Source organism: Tenebrio molitor, chromosome 1 (assembly GCF_963966145.1).
Source record: "Tenebrio molitor chromosome 1, icTenMoli1.1, whole genome shotgun sequence".
Classification (NCBI taxonomy): Eukaryota; Metazoa; Arthropoda; class Insecta; order Coleoptera; family Tenebrionidae; genus Tenebrio; species Tenebrio molitor.
In genome coordinates, this window is record NC_091046.1 from 37016409 (window position 1) to 37038970 (window position 22562).

General features: G+C 35.8%; 3 protein-coding genes across 4 annotated transcripts in view; 1 reads left to right on the forward strand and 2 right to left on the reverse strand.

Moving 5' to 3' along the window:
• LOC138122113 (cytosolic non-specific dipeptidase-like) overlaps window positions 1-22562 on the forward strand; it is a 203971-nt gene that overhangs the window by 9187 nt on the left and 172222 nt on the right. The gene's annotated exons all lie outside the window — the stretch shown is intronic.
• Window positions 4908-7212, reverse strand: LOC138122114 (alpha-L-fucosidase-like). 2 transcript variants are annotated; one of them, XR_011156352.1, is made up of 9 exons: window positions 7070-7212; window positions 6556-6875; window positions 6366-6510; window positions 6210-6316; window positions 5794-6153; window positions 5605-5745; window positions 5248-5555; window positions 5033-5198; window positions 4908-4983 (listed from the first exon to the last, which is right to left on the reverse strand). XR_011156352.1 is itself a non-coding variant. In XM_069036257.1 (8 exons), the coding sequence occupies exons 2-8, from the start codon at window positions 6800-6802 to the stop codon at window positions 5106-5108; spliced, it is 1401 nt and encodes a 466-aa protein (XP_068892358.1). In that variant the 5' UTR covers window positions 6803-6875; window positions 7070-7212; the 3' UTR covers window positions 4908-5105. The 2 variants fall into 2 exon arrangements, 1 of the variants encoding a protein (XP_068892358.1); XM_069036257.1 differs by having other exon boundaries at window positions 4908-5198.
• On the reverse strand, window positions 18865-20613 carry LOC138122119 (alpha-L-fucosidase-like). Its single transcript, XM_069036263.1, has 7 exons — window positions 20384-20613; window positions 20196-20334; window positions 20036-20142; window positions 19625-19984; window positions 19423-19563; window positions 19069-19373; window positions 18865-19013 (listed from the first exon to the last, which is right to left on the reverse strand). Exons 1-7 carry the CDS (start codon window positions 20580-20582, stop codon window positions 18921-18923), a joined length of 1344 nt encoding a protein of 447 aa, XP_068892364.1. The 5' UTR covers window positions 20583-20613; the 3' UTR covers window positions 18865-18920.

Genomic DNA, 22562 nt, shown 5'->3' on the forward strand with positions numbered 1-22562 from the left:
TGTTCATGACAGTTCATGTACTTTTTATGTTTTTTACTGTCACTACCGCTCAAATGTTGAAAATGCAATAAGTAAATAACACTGATCACAATCAATAATAACTGATACGAAAGCGGCAAGAAAAGTTTGCGACTGTGTATAGTTACAAGCTTCCCAATTGTAGCTTGAGCTGTGAGAGTCGGATGCGCAGTGGTCTAACACTAATTTTGTCGCATTTCTTTGCTGCTTCCAGGGCCTCTTTATCGGACCTCTTTATTCAACTTTGCGCATCCCTCACAGCTCAAGCTACAATGGGCAAGCTGTGTATAAAAACAATGCTCAAGTGCAAGACGACTCAGCAACAGTATCAGCTCTATGTTGACGAATTAGAAAACAATATGTTCTTCAGGAATAATAAAAATATGTAATAAAAGTAAAAAAAAATAAAAGAAAAACAAAAAAAAATCTGGGGCAAGTGTTTTACCATAATTTGTACAATTTCATAAAGGCTGTGGAAGTGTGGACTGAGACATTGCTTATTGCTTCCTACAGGCTACAGGCTTTTGGTAACTGCCGTGAGCCATAAAACTCAGGGCTACTACAAATTTTAGTAATTTTTTGACTCTGCCGTTATCTACGTAAGGTAAAATTTCTAAAAACAAATCTTGTCCAGCCTCCCTACTAAGTCGCTAGTGTTTTCTGAAGTTTTCTTTTGTTGTAAAGAACGGATCAGTTACATCTCTTAAATATTGATTTAACAATCAATCACGATCTCTATGTTTTGTACCGATCAGTTAATAATAGTTTATAAGAACTCTTTTCCAATTCTGCCACTACTTGTATCAATATGTCTCTGTTCATCGCTAGAAAAATTCACAAGAGCAAGTTTTAATACGACAAATCAACACGAACGAAATACAGGTGTCCCAGAACTGGCTCCCCAGAGAAAAAAGGGAGCCTTAGGGCGAATATATTAACATGTATTTTGAAGAAAAAAAGTCCTATCTCAAATGATAACCGAGAAAAGACATTCTGAAGTTGACCAATTAGAGTTTAGCATCATTAAGGTGGAATAATCACAATTTTGCGTTGCCTAGGTTTCCTTTTTATCCGTAAACCTATATAATTCTGTCCATTAGATTTGGTCCACTACATTTATTACAATGATTGTTTACGTCAGTTTGACATTTGTTATACAATTTCGCTGCGATATTTAATTCAAGTGTATCATTTAACATGTATTCTTCCTCTGAGTACGTAGATATGATTCTTACTTTTGCACGATGTGGGAACAATGCACGTGAAGCAGTAAGGTTGTACCGTGAACAATTTCCACAAAGACAAAGTCATCCGGATCATAAAACAATCCTGAAATTAATCGCTCGGGGTCGAGAAACGGGTCAGATGCAGCCAGTTCGAAGAAGAAGTTGGAGGATCTCCAAGAAATGTAAGGACTGTCGAACACGAGGAAGTCGTATTCAATGTCTTTGAGGAAGACGGCACCCGGAGTATTCGAACAGTTTCTCGTGAAATGGCTTTATCCAAGAGTTCGGTAGAGAGAGTTCCAGCTGATAATAGGAGGCATCCGTACCACTATACAGGAGTACAACATCTTCTGCCAGAGGATTATCCAATTAGGCGAGAGTTTTATGTATGGTTAATAAACCAAAACGATGCTCCACACTTCTTGTCACGGATACTGTTTTCTGATGAGTCGCTATTTTGCCGGTAAGGTTGTTCCAATTATCACAACCTTCATATCTGGGCAGAGGAAAATCCAAAAGAATTATTTCTCAGAGGTTTTCAACATAGGTTTTCTGTTAATTTGTGGACTGGGCTATTGGGCGATCGTTTGGCAAGTATAAGCGTGGTGGATCCTTCCATTTGTTAAAATTCCGAATCCCCGGTTCTAGACTGGACCGTTTGAATTCCCCGCAAGATTAACGAGGGCAAAATATGCTCTGTTCATTGGCACGGAGCTACCTGATTTACTTGAAATTGTACCTCTTGCTTATCGCATAAATGACTGGTTCCAACATTTTAGCAGAAACGTTCGGGAAATTTTGGATAACCAATATCCACAGCGCTGGATCGGTCGAGGAGGACCGCATCATTGACCTGCCAGGTCTCCAGATCTGAATCATTTATCGGCGGCCCATAAATTCAGAGGCTGATCTGAGAGTTCGAATTCAGGAGGCTTTGTTTCAGTTACTGAAGAAATGATAACTAACGCTACTACAAGAAGTTTGTTACGTAGAGCACAATTGTGCATACAAATGTGGTGGTCATTTCGAACATCTGCTTTAACATTGTTACCTATTTAAATAAATGGTTCTTTTTAGAATCGCCATTTTTATTGTTTTATTTCGAATTTTGCAATTGTCAAGTTTTGATGTTGATGACAGATAAACGTCAACGAATTTTTATATCGGAAAACGTCAAAATTCCAGTTGCCCAAACATTTTATTGATTTTTTGTTGTTGTTTAGCAACCGATCGGATTTTTTAGTAACACCTGAGGACGAGCTTCCGGGATTGGTGAAATTAAAAACTTTATAACTCGGTAATTTGAGTTAGCAGAAAATTTATTTTAGTCAATTTGGAGTCTCTTTTGTTGTCGGCACATGCCTGTTTTCTCTGGGGAGCCAGTTCTGGGACACCATGTATAGTGGATAGTAAAAATGCATAAACTATTTAACGATGACAGCTGACGTCAATTTACGTTATTTATCGAGAAGCAAAATTTACAAAATACTATTTAATCACTATATTCCGATTAATCACTAACTAACGAGGGATCCTTTAGTAATGATGATCGTTGAGAGTTACAAAATAGACCCGTTAATTTCAAAATTTTTGCCGAAACTCGGCCAAACAGGCAACAGAGCTGTACTCTCGTGTCAAAAAGAAATTACTCCCTAGGATTTAGGGATATTCGTTACTAGGTTGCCATAAATTTGGTCAGGTTGGAGGCTATGTGGTTTCTGGTGACAAACAAAAGATTTCGCAAAAATGTAAGGGAGCAAGTAAATTGTAACAGTTGCAAATCGTCGTCTACACTAGCAAAGCACGTAACTTCAAAATGCAAAATTTTACAGGACCAACAATAAACTGTACCAGAAACAAAATTGCATTCTGCTAACCGGCGAGTTCACCTGGATACAATACGGTTACATTCGGTTTCTTGAATCCATCTCTTATAAAGTTGAATGTAATGGGCAGGGTCTCCGTCATGTGTTTCTCTGGGTGGCTAGGGGTACATCTTCCGAAAGATTTTCTAGATCGTTATTTAAAAAATGAAGATATCCGGCAACAGTTAAACGAGGCGGCAAAACACATGATCCTATTAATTGATCTACAACAATTCCAGCCCATACATTTATGCCAAATCGGTCTTGAAGGATCTTTACGAATTGCATTAGGGTTTTCCTCAGTTCAAACATGCATCATGGGAATTAAATACGCCATCCCTCGTGAAGTTTGCTTCGTCGGTTGACAACAAATTTTGAACAAACTGTGGATCTTGATCGTTTTTTGTAATAGCCATTTACAAAACCTGATCCTAGTGTCTGTACATGTTGCACGTGTTATGGGATGAAGTCCTTGTTCATTCAATGTTCTTTACACTAGAAATGGAGAAACACCAACTCTACAAGACAGTGGCGAAAACTTTTGACTCAATCTAATACAGCACTTTCGCATTAAACTTAACAAATCTCGTTTGTTGCTTGTGTTCTTGTTATACTGAAAAAACAAAATCATTATTTGTCGAAAATGTATCTTGTTTTCTTCAGTTTCTTGCTCTTGTAGTCGACTTTCCTTGCCGCTGCAATGAAATAACATTTTTGCGCGATTGTACTCTATTTGCTTGTTTACCACGTGCACGTCTGTTTCCAAGACGGTAAGCTGTGTTTACTCGACGGTAAGTAATTTTTGGTGTTCTAGAACGGTAAGTAAATTTATTCAAAATTAATCAATTTTTATAATAATTTTTATGTAGACAGAAGTTGAAGACAACATATGGCGGCACTTTCGGGACACTCATAAAGCTCTTAGTCGGCTTTCCTTGCCGCTGCAATGAAAGTAATGAAACAACATTAGCGAATCTGTCGTGACATTAGAATTGTCAAAATTATCATACCCCGGATTTTCCTTGTCTTCTTGATTACACATTGAGGTCGTTGGTTTCGAAAATTCTTTATTTAGGTATGTAGGCAGAAGTTGAAGACAAGATTTTAGCACTTCCTGGAAACTCACACGGCTTTTGTAGTCGGCTTTCCTTGCCCCTGCAATGAAATAATATTAGGAGACTTGCTGCGACATTAGAATTGTCAAAATTTTCATACCCCGGATTTTCCTTGTCTTCTTGATTACACATTGAGGTTGTCGGTTTCGAAAATTCTTTAGTTGTGACGCCATGAAGAATTTTTCTTGTAAATTGAATCTTGTTTTCGACACAATTTTCAATGTAGCTGAACTTCGAGGAAACGAGCGACTCCTAGTCCTAGCATTCACTGGATTTCTCAGAAATCAGGGCTGAACGCACCCCACATTCCAAGTTTCTTTTACAACAACTCCTTCGTGTTCGGAATCACTAAGATCACTCATTTTACTGCTTCTTTTTCAACACGACTGCAATGGCGGTAACTGTTTGCAGATTGCCTTTGAAACGCGATACAAAAATCGACATTATGGCAACACGATGTGAAGGGTAACACGTATCGCATTGCATTCTACTTAGCAATGTTTTGGAATAAATATTCAATCGCGCAAAAAATCTTATATGCATCACCAACGTTAACGTTAAGGACAATGTACCGATCTCAGACAATATTTGTAGTCGTCGCTACGTTCCTCCTCCAAACAATTGTCTTCGATCGGTACCGGTTTTTATACATAATTGTACTATTAAATTGGAAACATATGAGATTAAACATAAACAGTATATTTTGATTAAAAAACAACTAACAGACTTTACATGCAATAATTTTTATACTTTTTACAGCACTTTTGATACATCTTAGATAATGCAATAATTTTTATACTTTTTACAACACTTTTGATACATCTTAGATAATAATTCTTTTATTCTCAATGCGTACAATATCCTTATATTAAAATGTTCAGTTACTTAGTTATCTTCACTACCCAGGCCCATTCACTTACTACCGAGGCTTTATCTGGAAATTGAATCTGCACAGTTTCGTTCTCAACGGTCCACTAAAAAATAACGTTAAACGTTGCATATCGCTTTTAATAAAATCGAAACCTTTAATTTTTCAGAATTTCCCAAAAGATTTGCGGTGGTTGCTGAATCAGAAAATAGTTCGACTGCTGATGCCAACTGAAGGACATTTTTGTCCGGCCATTGTAAAACTATGGCGTAGACGTTTGCATCTCCAACTTGCGTATACCACACACCTGATGTTAAAGTATCATTTTGTACCGTCCAAGGTTTGCTCTTGTAAATAGCTTCACCATTTACAGACAACCATTGTCCCAAATTTAACAAACGCTCCTGAAATATTGGCACAATTGTGCCTTCTTTTGTTGGCCCGATATTTATCAGAATATTACCTAAAAGAACAATCTCAGTAAAATCTAAACCAGATTGTCTTAATATTACCTCCACAACTAATCGTTTCCGCTAAGGTTTGAAGCAGTTCGTGTGTTGTAAGATACGACGAGTAATTGGCATTTCGTCTGAATCCCCACGATTCTTTGTCCAAAGTCATTGCATTTTCCCACTTGTGAGGTTGCAGCACTCCTAAAATATTACTTCAGCTTTTCTTTCTCGAATATTTAACTTGCAAACCTGGATTATATCTGTCTTGGCAAGAGTAGAAATCGCCATGTTCGCAAGGAATACCTATTCCCCATCTGTCATTAACAAGAACTGTGTCTTTGACAGGACTGTCATTATACAGCCATGCTAAAAATTCTGTAGATCTGAAGTAGGTATCGTTCGCTTCCCAATCCCCATCAGACCAGAGAACTGACGGTTGATAATTATTGATAAGTTCGTACATTTCTGGAAGCATTTTATGGTCCACAAAATCTTGGGTGTTGAAGCAATTTTCTTTGTCAGCAAGATAGATCGGGTTAAACCACTCATAAAGGGAATGATACAAGCCAAATGTCAGCCCCTTTTCTCTAACTGATTTAGCCAGGTCACCTGTTGATTTGTTAATATAGAACTGGTAGAGGGTGAAGTTTGTACAAGAAATTTACCAACTAGGTCACGATGGGGACCAATATCTTGGGCGTTCCAGCCGAAAGAGTATTTGGAGGGCCACAGCGTATAGCCTTCGTGATGTTTGCTGGTTAACACAACGTACCTGAGAAAAATATTGTTTTTATATGAAATAGTCAGAAACAACTCCCTACTTAGCCCCGGAATTTTTAAATAATTCTGCCCATTCGTCTGGATCAAAGAACTCAGCCGTGAAGTCTTTTGCAAATTCTTGATACGAAAAACCGGGCGGATAATTTTTGTTCACGAACTTTTCATAGTCGTTGCCTTCATCACCTCCTTTAAAAACATTGTAAGTGCGAATGCGAAAATTCTAAATTTTACCTTTCCAGTCTGCCCAGAACCATTCTCCCCCAAAACTTGGAACAGAAAATACTCCCCAGTGTATGAAGATGCCTATTTTAACCTCATCGAACCATGACGGGATGGGTCTAGTATCCAAGCTTTCCCATGTAGGTTCATATTTGGTTTCAGAAGGTACTGTAATAGTACTGGGCTGTCGATTTGTTAATATGGTTTTTATGTTAATTGACACTATAAACAGTAAGCACCAACAAAACTTCTTTCCCATTGTTGAGTCACTGTTGAACGCTTAAACGTGTTTTCGCTGCTAATAAAACTGATGATTTCAGATAATAATTGACCTGTTAACAGATAATCAACGTTCATGAACTCACCATAAAGACTGAATAACGCACATCGCAATATACATATATGTGTCAGTATCAGTATTAGCAAATGGACAGATGATTTCTCTTTATTTTAAAATACATCTTATTTATTTAAATTTTATTTAAAGAATAGAAATTACAATGTGTAATAGATTATTGTAACTTACATAAAGAATGCAACCAAAATGCCGTAACCTGGAATGATTACTTCTGCAACAATAATAAGTACGAAGTATCCAATACTACTTGGAACTAAATAACCAGATATCTAGACTGTTTTCCATTGTTGATAATTAATAGATAATGTGCTATACTTACAAGAAATGTTCCCTAAGTGTTTTGTGTTTATTAAAATCATAATTATTAATTGTCTAATTTGATAAGCTTGACCTTTACTATTGTACACTTATCATCTTTTAATAATTTATTGTTTTTGTTTTTCTCTATTGTTTTAGTATTGTTACAATTTCAACTACAACGCCATAGAATCACGCAGTTGGATCAAAATGCATACGAAACTGTTTAAACTCATAAATTATTCGTTTTCATTTACCAACCCTTTTATTCTTTTGCTTTTGTGGGAACAAGTATACAGCGTGGACGACAAAATTCGTTTTATTTTAAACCAAAAAATTGTTATACGCACTGAAAATAGAGGAAAAACATAGATCATGCTACAAGTGCTATTAAAATTTGCAGCCGCTGTAATCGTTTTTGTTCAATTTTGAAACTTATTCGAAAATAATTTTTAAGTAGCACTTGAAAAACGAAATCAGTAGGTATTGACACAAATCTTAATTTACTTTTAATATGGGTGATGTTAGGAACAACTTAGCATTTGAAAAGTCTGTGCAAATGCTTTTGTTAGCTCAGAATGAAAGACAGTAGCGTTTCGTCTCGATATATGAATCAATCTACCGTATCTAGAGTTCTAAGAAGACATTGGGAAACTGGATGGCACACAAGGAGGTCGGGACAAGGCCGAAACGAATCAACACCTCACCTGGACCGATACATAGGATTAATCAGCATTAGAGAAAGGTTTGTCACTGTTCCCCTACTTCAAAATCGAATGTTAGACAAATATGTACTCACTCCGCCTGAATGAAAATACGGTTAGAAAAAGACTAAAGGAGGATCAGATACATCCGAGAAGATCAGCCACTGGACTCAGAAAGGGGAGGGTTTACCTGATGAAAATTTCCGAATTCGTGTAGTTTGGGTTGCATTATTTTTTAAACGGCCCTTCAGTTCGCCTACTATTACCTGAAACGCCTAGGTATAGGTCTTTCAATCTCTCATGGGTTTTGAGCATGGAAATATCTGCGCGAAGGCGGAGCGATAAACTAGTGAAGAATTGGTAAATGAAAACTGAAAACGTTGACTCTTTTAGCCACGCGTTAAATTTCGAAATTACAATTTCATAATGACACAAGACAATGGTTCGTTAATGATCAAGCCAGCTGTGAAAAATGAAAATGCTGCAGATTTGCCACTTCAGATATAATAAAGGTTCTACGAATGACAATTTTTTCCAGTCGGTTTACAGCGCGTACTTGAAACCGATGTTCGTCGTTTGCGCAGATATGACTCACAACCCATGAGAGATTGAAAGACCCCTACCTACCAAAACCAGCGGGAGGTGTAGTTAATCCGCAAATCTCATTACTAAGCTTTTAGATATTTTGGTCTCCCAAACTAAACGTTCAAATCATACCTACCATCAGACATTAAAACCTGGGACATCCAAAAATGTTTAATTGTGCATCAAACTCTCACTTTGTCACAAATTGTCACATTGACATCACTCTCTTGTAAAATTAATAGTAGATTACAGCACGAGTGGAGAAACTAAAAGTTGCACGCACGAGGCGAAGCTGAGTGTGAACGAGACACAAGTCAGTTTCCCACGAGTGCTGCATAGTGTTTGGTTCAATCCTGCAATTAAAATTTCAAAAGATTTTAATCATACAATTTGTTTGACAAAAAACAGAGAAGGCAGTTTTCGTTTGTGCGTTTGTGTGTGCGCATTACTAAGAGAATATAGAGGAAGAAGACGGTGTGCTTGTACCAGAGGATATTCCTCAAGAAGTTAATGCAGCCACATTCAGTCTACTCCCACAAAAATTTAAAGATAGCAGTTGAAAAAATTTCGGTGGATGAAGAATATATACATAAATGTTGTAACCGAATAAGTAGTGGTTGCTTATTTCAACGGATTAATAGAAAAATACGCTGCCTCGTCCCTATTGTCTACATTTTCGATGCTTAAATCCACCATATTTGTTTTTGAGAAAATAGTTATGAGCAAGTAAGTTTCATGGTTCGTACCTAAAGTCCATTCACGTTGGATTTTCCTCTCAAGGTCAAATAATTAAATTTTTTGGCTCTGTAATTATGTTTTGTAAATAGTGACATGCAGGTAAACACCGTACAGATTGGATTGAGCATTGCTAAATCGGATTATGTTGGTTAGCTGCATGTCACTATTTACAAAACATAATTACAGAGCCAAAAAATTAAATAATTTGACCTTGAGCGGAAAATCCAACGTGAATGGACTTTAATTAATTTATTGATTGTAATCTTTGTTGATTAGTGTTACGAATAAAATTTGGTTAAATGTTCAGCTTATGTGTATTGAGAAAATGAGTGAGTGTAAAACGCTTTCACGTTTTGTATCTAAGTAAGAAACAGTAATTTTCAATAGCAGGATTGAACAAAATAATGTTCAACTCTTACCCCGTGGAGTTTCAATGTTTTTTTGTTACCTACCTGTTTTGGCCACCAAAAACCCGATTCTGTGAATAATTACCAACCATTTAATTGGGAAAACCAACCATATCATTCAATATGAAACAAACTGAAGATGGTTTTGACAAATAAACGTCATTGACCCCGTCATAACTTTTATAACCTTTTCGTAAAAAACAAAATTTAACCGATACAAATTTTGTAATTTTTGACTTTATACTATTCATCTTGTCCCAGCTTTTAATGTCCGCCGATGGTAAATACGTATTATCCGTTCATCTGACATCCGCACTGTCAGGGTCATTTTTTATCCAAATTGGTCGAATGCAAGTCGAATGTAAGTACTATTGCGGCCAAAAAATTTCGTCCACCCATTTCCTGTCATTTCACAAAAATTGGGTGTAGTTTAACATTTATTGTCATTATGATTGACGTTTGCAAATTACAGTTTGAAATTTATTACTGTCACCCATAAGAACATTGATACAATATGTCAACATGTGAAGTGAGATTATTCGTTCCTAAAGGCTGCTTTAGAGCATACGTGAGTGGATGGAATGACAGTCCGCCATAGTACATCAAAATTTCGACTTTTCTTTTGAGTGTACATTAAATCTACTGATAAATAAATTACTACTGTCAGATATAAAGAAGTTAAGTTATAAACTGGTCTTTCAAATTATTTTATTTAACGCTATTTACGGTATTGTATCTAAATCTTCCTCAGTATACAACTCCAATCTGATTCTGAATCGGACGCGCCAGGATAAATAATAATTATAGGAGGAACATCAGCAATAGATAAATGCCCCGTATACTTCTCCAATGTGGCAACATTATTCTACGTAAATTACCAAGTTAGTAAGTATAATAGGGATTTTAAATATTACCAACAGCCTGTCAACCTGACAGTGCGGATGTGAAGTGAACGGATAATATGTTTAATGTGGTTCAAAATGATTGTGGATAATTATGGCAACTATGTCCGAAAATTTATGTGACAACTGTGTGGGTGGGGTAGAGTTGATATTAGTAGAATGACATTTCATTCGAGTGCATTTGATTTTTTTATACCATTGCACATTGACTTGACTATATCATTCATTACTTTATAAACCAATAAGAATCTTTGATTTTCTTTAGTTACCATGTATTACAGCGGTTATTGTAGTAACCAGGGCGATTTCGAATATACGAACCTTTGTATATTCGAATATACCAACCTTTGTATTTTCGCTCGCCGCCTTAACTTACAAATTTTTTTGCGCTAACCGTCACATTAACCTCACATTAAATCGCTCTGCTACTGAATGTGCCCAGTCGGTTTCGGGAACCTGTTTATTTATTTATTTTATTCATGATATAGTCTACCCATATACAACTCGAGGATGGAAAATTCTCGATTACTCGACGTGTTGCCGGAAACACGTCTCGTATAATCGAGAATTTTCAATCCTCTAGTTGTATAATATATGACAATTTTCAAAATTGCGCGACTATGAACTGTCAAAGAAATGTCCACTCTATCCTATCCACACAGTTCCCACATACCTACATTTTCGTACATAGTTGTTATATTTATCTACAATCATTTTGAATCACCCAATATAATGTATAACTTTGCATGCCGCAAAATAAATGTATTTCTATCCTGATGATTTACATTCTGTCTTAAATGTAATTATAAAAAATAAAGAATAAATTGGTACAGTTTAATAAGACTGTTATTTGATATGCATACTTGTTTGTGCAATGTATGTACAGTTCTCTTAAAAAAAAAGCGTATAAGTAGTGAGCACAATTTTGGCTAGATTATCATATCGTAAACTTATCTTTTAATTGTTGTTACTTAAAAACCTGTAACTAAACATGTACTGATAGCTGGATTTTATCGATGTATTCTTCAGAGATTTTAATGTGTATAAATGTTTTGCCTTATTTATTAGGCAAGTATTACCAATTACTACAAACACAATTCAAACTTTTATTCACAAATTTATGGAAAAATGCAACTCTCAACAATCTAACAACAATTTAAAAATTTATAAAAAACAATGTTCACACATTTGACATACATACTGTCGTGTCAAAAACGGATTACTCCCTAGAATTCGAACTTTTAGGGAAATAACGTTTTTCATGTTGTGTGTAACTAGAATTTTCAAAAGTTATTTTGAATGCCTAAGGTTGGTTACTTTGAATTGAGGGATTAAATCCAAATCAAGGAGGTTACTTTAACCTCCTTGATCCAAATAAATATGCCGCCAGTAACCAAAATTGATTGTGAAACGAAAAATCATCTATTACTTAGCGAGAAATTAGCCATTTGCAACTGTTACAATTAATTTGCTGTCTTACATTTTTGGGATATCTTTTGTTTGTCACCAAAAACCACATAGCCTCCAACCTAACCAAATTTATGGCAACCTACTTAGTAACGAATATCCTTAAATCCTAGGGAGTAATCCATTTTTGAAACGAGAGTACAAAATGTCAGTAATATGTTGTCTTGGAAACGATTAATTAATTTTATCCCCATTTACAGTAGCTCTCAATACGTATACGCTTTTTTTTTAATAGAAGTGTACACTTCTATTCAAAAGCGTACACGTATTGAGAGCTAATGTAAATGGGGATAATAGTATATTACAATCATGCCGAGGAGGAAAGTGTTCCATTCCTGTTGAGAGAACAATAGTTTACCGAGAGGCTTGCCCTCGAGTTCTCGAGACACAGGAATGGACTTTCGCCGAGGTTTGTATACTATTTTATTCACAATATAATAATAAAAAATAAATAAAAACCAACCTCCGTAATATTATCGTTTATTTCGGCAAAATATTAAAACTTAGTAGGCGCGCACGATTGAGATTGTATTAAATTTTAGTTCACAAAAGTCAAACCAAATTGACATTTGCTCACATTTTTTAACAAACAAAATGTGCGATATTGAAATAGAGTGTACCCTCCCCAGAATTGCGGGAATCCGCACACAAATTAACACTCAATCTCTTACCTGAGAAAAGCAAATTACGATATCAGAAAAACGTACAGAAATTTTCGCGATTGGTGCGATAGTAGCGCCACCATAGGTCAGTTATAGGTTTCATTACTAACCGCTTACGACTCATTACTTAATCTCTGCTTATATGCTCATTACTGACTCCTTTTTTCACCATTACTGACCGGTTGATGTGTACACGAGTAATCGCTCACTTTCTAACCTTTAAGACGTTAGAAAAGTTGTACGTTACTAACCAATTGTGAATAAAATTAATTAATCGTTTCCAAGAGACTTATTACGGTATTACTGACATTTTGTATGTACATCAAATGTGTGAAAATTGCTTTTTATAAATTTGTAAATTGTTGTTAGATTGTTGAGAGTTGTCTTTTTCTATAAATTTACGAATAAAAGTTTGAGTTGTGTTTGTAGTAATTCAGTAATTGGTAATACTTGCCTAATAAATAAGGCAAAACATTTACACACATTAAAATCTCTGAAAAATACATCGATAAAATCCAGCTATTATCATGGGTTTTGTTACAGGTTTCTAAGTAACAACAATTAAAGGATAGGTTTACAATATGGCAATCTAGCCAAAATTGTGCTCACTACTTGTACGATTTTTTTTTAATAGAAATGTAGGTACATATCATGCTTCCACCACTCTGTGTCCTGCTCTGAAATCTTTTCGTTAAAATCTGTTTATGTTTATTAAGGTACACCTACTTGCTGCTTTCAATGCCGGTATTTAATATTAACCTGTAGATACCATATTTTAAGTAAAATATTCAAAACTAGTTTACTTTGCTTGATTGTGGGACTCGATTAGAGATTTTTCAAAAATGTCAATAATCGTACATTATAACCTCTTCAAAATACACATAACCTGAATTATTATCTGTGACATTGCATTTACAGTAGAAGAAAGTTGTATCCTATTACACCACAAAAGTTACTAAAATAACTAGATTTAGTAGTGTATATTGAAAATTGATGGAGTTTATATCATATTTTTATGAGAATGACAAATGGCAAAGAACCTGCCTCATTGTGAAACAGGCTTTGCCGTATATCGTTCTGCGCAATTAACGCCACATCCCTTTATTTTATTACTCCATCTGTTCAGCGACCACACTTTAAGTAAGTATGTACGGTTGGTGGGCAAAAAAACTGGGACATTCAAAATTTCTTACATTTGTATCAAGGTTTTAATTGTCAAGATAAAGTCAAAATAAAACTGACTTTTATAATCACTGTTGACAGTTATTTTGTCAGCTGTAATGCCGAATTTCACTGAATTCCAAAAACACCTACTTAGACAACGCCTTGGGGAGGGTTTTACCTTTGATTTTATATTAATATAAAATCAGAGATTTTACCATACGAGCAATTGCTAACGAGCTAAACGTCAGCGAAAATAGTGTTTTGTGGAATTTTTGTCTTATGTCATCATACCATAGTTAACCTATTTGTTAGCAAGCCTGAATTAAACGGTGCAAATTTGCCAAATTTGGATTTGAACAGTTGTCATTTTTGTCCCAGTTTTTTTTGTCCACCGACCGGACTAAGTATTATTATTATTATTATTATTATTATTGTAAAGCTGACTCACAGGTGTATAAACCCAATTACGAGTCAACTGAAAAAGATCAGCTATTAATACTACTAATTCTCATGGCGAGAAGACTATGGAAACTCGATTAGGTTGTATAGGAACTTAGTGCTCTGATCTCTTGCCTGTTGGTACAAAAAACGTCTAACTTTCCCTACACATCCCTCCACATCAGAGTAATTCTTAACCATCTGGATTGGTTCTTGCAGTATCTAGATAGAAGGTACCATGTTTACGACAACTAAAAGAGGGAACTCTGATGGAAATCTGAGATAACAAGTAGGGGCAATCAACTGAGCAATTAAAAAGGTCTGAGAGAAACTTAATGCTGGCTAATTTACGCCTAGAAGCTAGGGATGGAATATTATGTTTATGAAAAATGATTAACAGTATACTAACAGAAATAAGCCTTATGTTACTTGCCCTGTATAAGTAATTTGTGATGATTCCTTTCTGTGTATGACAAAAGAGGAGCTGGTAATTCTGGCTCAGATAATTTTTAAAAAGTCTTTAAAAAATAGAGCTTTAGGAATACGTTTTTGACAAAACCCCTAATTCATTTTTTTGTAATATGTAATTGGCCTTGTATTTGATGTCAATTGGGTTGAACAAGATTGGCGCAGAGTTTTGTTCTTCGAAGAATCCTGTCTATATAATATAATGGTGTATAGATGACCTGGTGGACGATGTGCACAGTGTAACTTCGTTACTAAAGACAGTTTTGGGGGAGGGTCAATAATGATATAGGTAGGAGTATCTTTAGGCGCAGCTACAGAGTTGGTGGTTTTAGATAGATGCAATTTAAATGCACATCTATATATCACGAACATTTTGGAACCTGTTATTGTACCATTTGCTCAATTCGTAAGGTGAGACTTGCAACATATTCCAAGAGTGGTTTACGACTGCTTCATGAATATTGAAATTCCAATTATGGAATGGCCAGCACGTAACCCTGACCTCAATCCAATTCAGCACTTCTGGGATAATATGGAAAAACGGCTACTGGCATTGGAAGGGCGTTCAAATCACCAGTTAACAGGAGCGCTTCTAGATATTTAGGGAAATCCAGGCCAAAATGATCTCAGAAACCTCATTCTTGGCATAAGTACCAGAAAGTTGTCAAGCTGTAATTAACGCTAGAGGAGATAATACCAGATTTCAGGAAAATAGTCTTTAATTTAGATCGTTTTTTCGATTTCTCATTTTTACTCGTGATGTTAGCGTTTCAAATTTTTGTATTTTTTTTTGCTTTTCTGTACTTTTCTTGTAAGAAAATGTGCTGAAAATATTTCTTATGCTGGAAGCGGTAGGGCCTAACGCTCTGGAGGCAAACACGGCTACGTTTTTTTATGACGTCATTTGCCGTCAAATTACAGCTGCTATTTTACGGTACCGCTTTGAACAGAATAACTATTGTAATTTCAATTTGGTTGTAGGTCGTAAAATTTTATTGGATATTATGAGCGATTAACGGGCACAATGGTTGGGTTTGAAAAGGTTGGGTAGCGGCGCGTGCCGTTTGCCGTACAATGCAAATATACCAAATGTACAATACAACCCTGCTTAAAATATTACCTTCTAGGATTTATAAGCCCCGCAAGATCTTTAACTTAAAGTACCATAAAACTTTACGACCTACAACCAAATTGAAACTACCTACCTCTTCCAGCCAAAGATGTGGCTCATAAATTATATTTGAAAAGGTCCTTGACTGGGGGGTGATTTTAACATAGGTGAGGCAGTGACTGGAACCGAACGGAGTGAGGGCAGGTGTAGGCCCGGGAGTGGTGCAGTGAATTAGGCTTGTGACAGCCGGTCATAGAGATACAGTTACCAGGTGTTACCTGGTATTATAATACCATAGTATAATTCCTGAGCACCGGACTAGTTTCAGATGGGACACCTTTGGCTCATGACACGGCGATGTCGTTGCCCGGGCGCATCTTGTAGGGATAAAGGGATGGCCGTGATGACAACCAAATGCACAAGATCATAGATTTGCTTGATAAAAGGTTGTGAGCTTATCCCGGTTCCAATGTACTGAGGGGACACTAGTAACGTATGGACGTGAGTTGTAGTCTTATACGCTGGCATTGGCGGTCTCGTTCTGCACTTCTGCGGAGAGGGCAGGCGGGCTGTGCATCCCAAACTGCACACTGGGCGGTTACAGGTGTTATAATTACCAAAACATGCAACGTAACCCCAGAATGTAGCGCTCTGAAGACGACGCCGGTGGTTGGAGACCCAGGTCATGATCGAGTTAGGGGTAGGAAACCCCCTGGTGAGTCACTCTATATCCTTGATTTGTGACAGATGTGTCAGGTGTTTATCGTTTACTTACATGTTTGTACCGTCCCAATTGAGCTTCCCGAGTCCGGACCTGTGCTTTGGCGTTTGAATGACAGAGTGAGGAGGGGGTGAGTCCGATTGTAGATTATCGTAGCTGAGATTGTCTGCTGATGTGTACCGACGAGTAGATCTGTTATCTATTACTTGTCAAATATTGAGTGGATAATGCCCTTGGGCAAAAACCAAGTTGTGTTTTGATCAGCTTATGCGCTGCTGATGAGCTTTAAGCAAATTATAAAATGTCTGAAAATAAGCAAACATTCCTAATGAGATATGAGATACGTATACACTCATGTTTGGTCTGGAAGATATGAGATGTATACACTCACGTTTTGTCGGCATTTGTCTGCAATTATTGCAAAATACCTAGATAAATTAGGCAAAAATGAACAGGGAATTCCACAAATTTTCTTGGAAAGCAAAATAATTGCACCAATCCTCCCCCGTATTCTTAAACACAAGATAAATTTAAAATGTTACAGGTACTTGAAACATTTCACCCTGTATACACGGTGTATCCGAATTCGACCGACAAACTTTCAGGGCAGATTTTACGGTCAAAAATAAGCATAAAACTCTTAATAAATATGGGGTCAAAAACGCTTAGTTTGCCAGATAATCAACAAAAACGTCCTGAATTCCTTGGATTTTATGGGGTTATCTGTGCATTGAACGAAATTTTGACAATTTTTGTAAATTGTACATTGCTCCTTTTTATTTTTGTACGTTTCATCAAAAAAATCCACCCGATACCTTTTGTTGCTGGTAGAACTTTTTAGTCGATTATCTCGCAAACTAAGCATTTTTGGCCCTATACAGGCTGTCTCAAAAATAGCGCCCAATCTCTTGAGGGGTTAAATTATTTAAAGAGTTGAGTTCAATTTCGTTCTGAATTTGTTTTCCTTTGACTATTTTCTAAGTTATACACATTTTAAAATAAGCAAATTTGGCAACATCGGTTGGTATGCACAATCAACTAAACCAATTCTCATTTGAGGTCAATGTTGCCACTGTTATTTTAGCGTATTTTGGTAGGTCATTACTCTAAAAAGAATTACTTCGGTGTTGTTCCACTACCTAAAGGGGTCTTGGAAAAAGTAACATTGTAAAGTAATTTATAATTCAGCTGTAAAATTTGGTAATAAAGGAGATACATCTCTTTGAAATTACCATATTTAAGAGTAAGTTATTATACAAAATCTGTTGGTCCGATCAAATTTTGTATTGAGATTTACCTTCCCAGACTTCTATTCTTTAAGACCCTTCGGAGATTGGGCGCCATTTTTGAGACACCCTGTATGTATTAAGAGTTTGATGCTTATTTTTGACCATATAATCTGCGAATCTGCCCTGAAAGTTTGTCGGTCGAATTCGGACACACCCTGTATACAGTGCATTCGTAAAGTTCGGACTAACTTTGATAAAACTGTAAGTATTAATTTCTGAGAAAAATACTCGAAGAGGTCAACTTTGTTTTTAAAAAATGCATCTTCCTCAGTAATTTACTTATATTTAATTATAACGTTATCAATAATTTTTTTAAATGACAACCCCCACTTTACCTTACATAACATTTTTTTTAAATTGTCATTTTTACAAAAAAATTTGTCAATTTTACTTCAAAAATTTGTTTCAATTTTTATTGTAAAAATCTTATTGACCTGAAACAAAAACAAACAAATATATAAGGTTAACAATCAAATTCAACACAAATGTTGAAATTCCCTCTCGCCAACCATTTAGCATTCACCAACACTTTGTATACTCCGCTCAAGAATGTCAGGGCTTATTTGTTCCGTTTCAGCGCAAATTTGAAATAAAAATTGTCATTTTCTCAAAAAAATTGTTATGTAAGGTACAAATTACTACAAATTTTTTTCGCTCATCGTTTAGGTAGTTGGGGGTTGTCATTTAAAGAAAATATTGACGTGATAATTAGGAAAAGCTGTCAACATAAGTAAAATACTGAAGAATATGCACTTTTTAAAAACAAACTTGACTTCTTTGAGCATTTTTCTCAGAAATTAATACTTACAGTTTTATCGAATTTATTCCGAACTTTATGAACGCACTGTACATTTCATTACAAATTTTAAACTGTAGTTATAAAAAATTCAAAAAAGGAAAAATTCCCTATTCACTTTTGCCTACGAAGCGTAGGAGAAGGGATATGGAGTGGTTAAAGAGGAACATACAACTAAACCTAATTCTTGATGCGAAAAAAGTAAAAGCAATAATGCCTATCTTCACTTTATTGAAATAAAGTAGTTTCCAATGTAACAAATTTTAATAACTATGGTGTTATTTTAATAACCCATGCCCATTCACTTGCCACTTTTGCCCGGTCTGGAAAGTTTACAGCTACACCGTCATCGTTCACTTGCCACTAAAAACACCAACCAAGTTGAATTTGTAAAAAAAATAATTAACAGCTATATTACCGAAAGTTGTTCTTCGTTACCCAAAAGAGTCACTTCAGTGTCCGCATTTGCAAACAATGAAACTACAGAACCTAGGTTCACGACATTATCATCGGGCCAGTTTAGAACGATCGCATAAACTGATGGGTCATTTGTGGTGTACCAAACACCATAAGTTAAAGTGTCATTCTGTGTAGTCCATGGACTGCTTTCGTAGATTGCCTCACCGTTGATAGATAACCATTTGCCAAGGTCTAACAGACGTTCTTGGAATATGGGCACCAAAGTACCTTCTTTTGTTGGCCCAATGTTTATTAAAATATTTCCTGCAATTGATAGTGCAGTGTTTAAACAAACGCTTTCTTTTCTACTAACCTCCACAACTGATAGTCTGTGTGAGAGTAACGATTAGTTCATATGTCGTTAAGATTTCGTTTATTTTGGCATTTCTTCTATACCCCCATGAATTCTTATCTACAGTCATCGCATTTTCCCATTTATGAGGCTGTAACACACCTATAAAGATTATGAGGTAAGTCACAGCATTGAAATAATTTAACAATCAAAAGAATTAGACCTGGATTGTATTTGTCATTGCAAGTATAAATATCACCGTGGGTACATTGTGTGTTGCTGCCCCACCTGTCATTCGCAACAACCACGTCTTTTACAGGACTCTCGTTATACAACCATGCAAGAAATTCTGTAGCCTTCCAGTACGTATCAGTCACCTCCCAGTTTCCATCAGACCATAATACTTCTGGTTCATAAGTTTCGATTAATTCTTTCATTTCTGGTATTACTTTCGTGTCCACGAAGTCGGAAGTCTCCCAGTTGTTTGCTTTGTCTTGTTCATAAAGAGGATGGTACCATTCAAGCAAGGAATGGTAAAGGCCAAAATGCAGACCTTTATCTCTAACAGCAACAGCAAGGTCTCCTAAAATTCAACATCAGTATCAGTACTCATGGTCTTATGAAGAGTCTTAACCCAAGAGGTCTCGATGAGAACCAACATCATTGGCATTCCAACTGTAGGAGTATTTCGATGGCCACAAGGTGTATCCTTCGTGATGTTTGCTGGTCAGGACAACGTATCTAACGAAAACATAAACTGGGTGAAGTGTTTGTAATTGTGTGGTATTACTTACTTTGCGCCAGATTTTGCAAACACGTCAGCCCATTGTGCTGGATCGTAAAATTCAGCAGTAAATTCTTTCGCGAAATCTTGGTAAGTGAAATTGGGAGGATAATTTTTTTCCATGAATGCGACGATGGAACTGTCGCCTCCTGAGAAGAAGAAGTGTGTTTATCTGCTTGAAAATATCTTTATGTGTACCTTTCCAGCGACTCCAAAACCATTCGCTTCCTATACTGGGGACCGAGTAAACTCCCCAGTGCAGAAAAATCCCAATTTTTGCCTTGTCGTACCAATCTGGTAGAGGTCGACTGTCCAGACTGTCCCACGTTGGTTCATACTGACCCGTTACATGGTTCAAAATACCGAACAGTAACAATAAAATCACGTAAGAAGCCATGATATTTGTGTCTAAAATATTGTTCAATTTGGAGCTTTTATTGTTTTATTTATAATAACATCGTGAAGATAACATTTAATAAACACTTGAATATTACAATCAATGATACTGAAGTGTCTCTTATTGAAAAAATGGAGAATTCTAGTAAACACTTCAGCGTTATTATCAACTTTGGCAGATATCTTTATTGTTTATCTTTTAAACTTTGTTCTTTGTAAAACAAGTTATTGTTAAATATATCATTTTATATTCACTTGAAGATATCTGACAGTTTAAAGTGCGCCTGAAAAGTAAGTGAAATACATGTGTAATAAAAAAATTGTTTTCGTTGATCTCTTCGAAAAGAACAAAAATATACCAATTTTATATTTTTTAAAGAAACATTTTCCATTAATTTTCATTTTCCGCCTCTTTTCGTTTCCCCTCAATGCCGATATGCCATTTTTTAAACGACAATGCGTTTTTTTTACAGATTTGAGTGGTGAGTACCGAATGTACCGATCCTCAATAATCCGCAGGTACAATCGGTTATACCAAAAAAATTTTTCGTAGTGTACCACACACCAAGTTAAAGTATTATTAATTACGGTCCATGAACTACTTTTGTACATTGCTTCACCATTAATCGATAACCAACTACCAATATCCAATAAACGTTCTTTAATAATAATGTTGTGAGTGTGAACTTTTGAAAAGGTTTTTCGTGCCGCCGGCCGGAATTTGGTAAATTACAGATCTCCAAATCGTCCAGAAACACATGCATTGCCGGCCTAGTCCGGCTAAAAGTAGGGATTTTGAGTTGTCATCGGTTTCGGTTGGCATTTGTTATCAGAATTCTATCAAACGTCAATGTTTGTTCTGTGGATGGTTCGTTAAAAATGTTTTTCTATTTATAACGACGTACAAACTACAAAGAAGCAATATTTAACTAAAATTAATTAATTAAAATTACGTTTCGAGCCACTTCTTGAATATGGGCTGGTGTATTTATTACAACAAATGTTTCAGGAAAATGTCAAAAACAAAACAAATTAATTAAATTTAATAAATGTCAGGAAACAAGAGCGATGTTGATTTTAAAATTTAAATGTTTAAATGTAAGTGTTGCCAACACAAAAAAAGTCCCTAATACCAATTATTAAAACAAGTGCTTTAACTTCCATTTAACAAAAATCCGCAGAAGCCGGCACGAAAAATTTTGTGTATCACACGTCCAGAAACTGTTTTGTGAGCATTCGTACTTACAATACTCGTCTTATCGACTCGTATTGTAAACCGTACTCATGCTCGCAAACGTGCAGTTTCTGGCCTTGTGATACAAATAACTATTATTTTATTTTTTGTTATTTTTGTTGTACTATGGCGGCCAAAAAATTTTGGCCGTCACTTTCTTGACATTCAAGTAAAGTGTAAATAGACCTTTAGGAATCCATGGAAATATTGTTCAATGTTCAGCTTACATTACACTCGAAAAATAAAAGTGTCCTAGGTTTATCTGAACATGAATGTAGGTACAGTTGGTTGCAAAAAAACGGAAACTGTCAGAATAAAATTGACACATTTTTACAATTTTTCCATAGTGTGAAACCTTCTTATGAGAGATACTCTCCTGTCAAAAATAAATTACTCTGTAAAATTCGAACTTTTAGGGAAATAACGTTATTCATGTTGTGTGCAACTAGAATTTTCAAAAGTAATTTTGAATGGTTAAGGTTGGTTACTATGAATTGAGAGATTAAATCCAATTAAATAGGCAGCCAGAAACCAAAATTGATTTTGCAACAAAAAACATCTATCACTTAGCGAGAAACAGAGCCATATGCAACTGTTACAAAGAATTCGCTGCCTTACGGTTACGATATCTTTCGTTTGCCACCAGAAACTATACAGCCTCCAACCTAACCAAATTTATGGCAACCTAGTAACGAATATCCCTAAATCATAGGGAGTAATTTATTTTTGACAAGATTATAGGTTAGA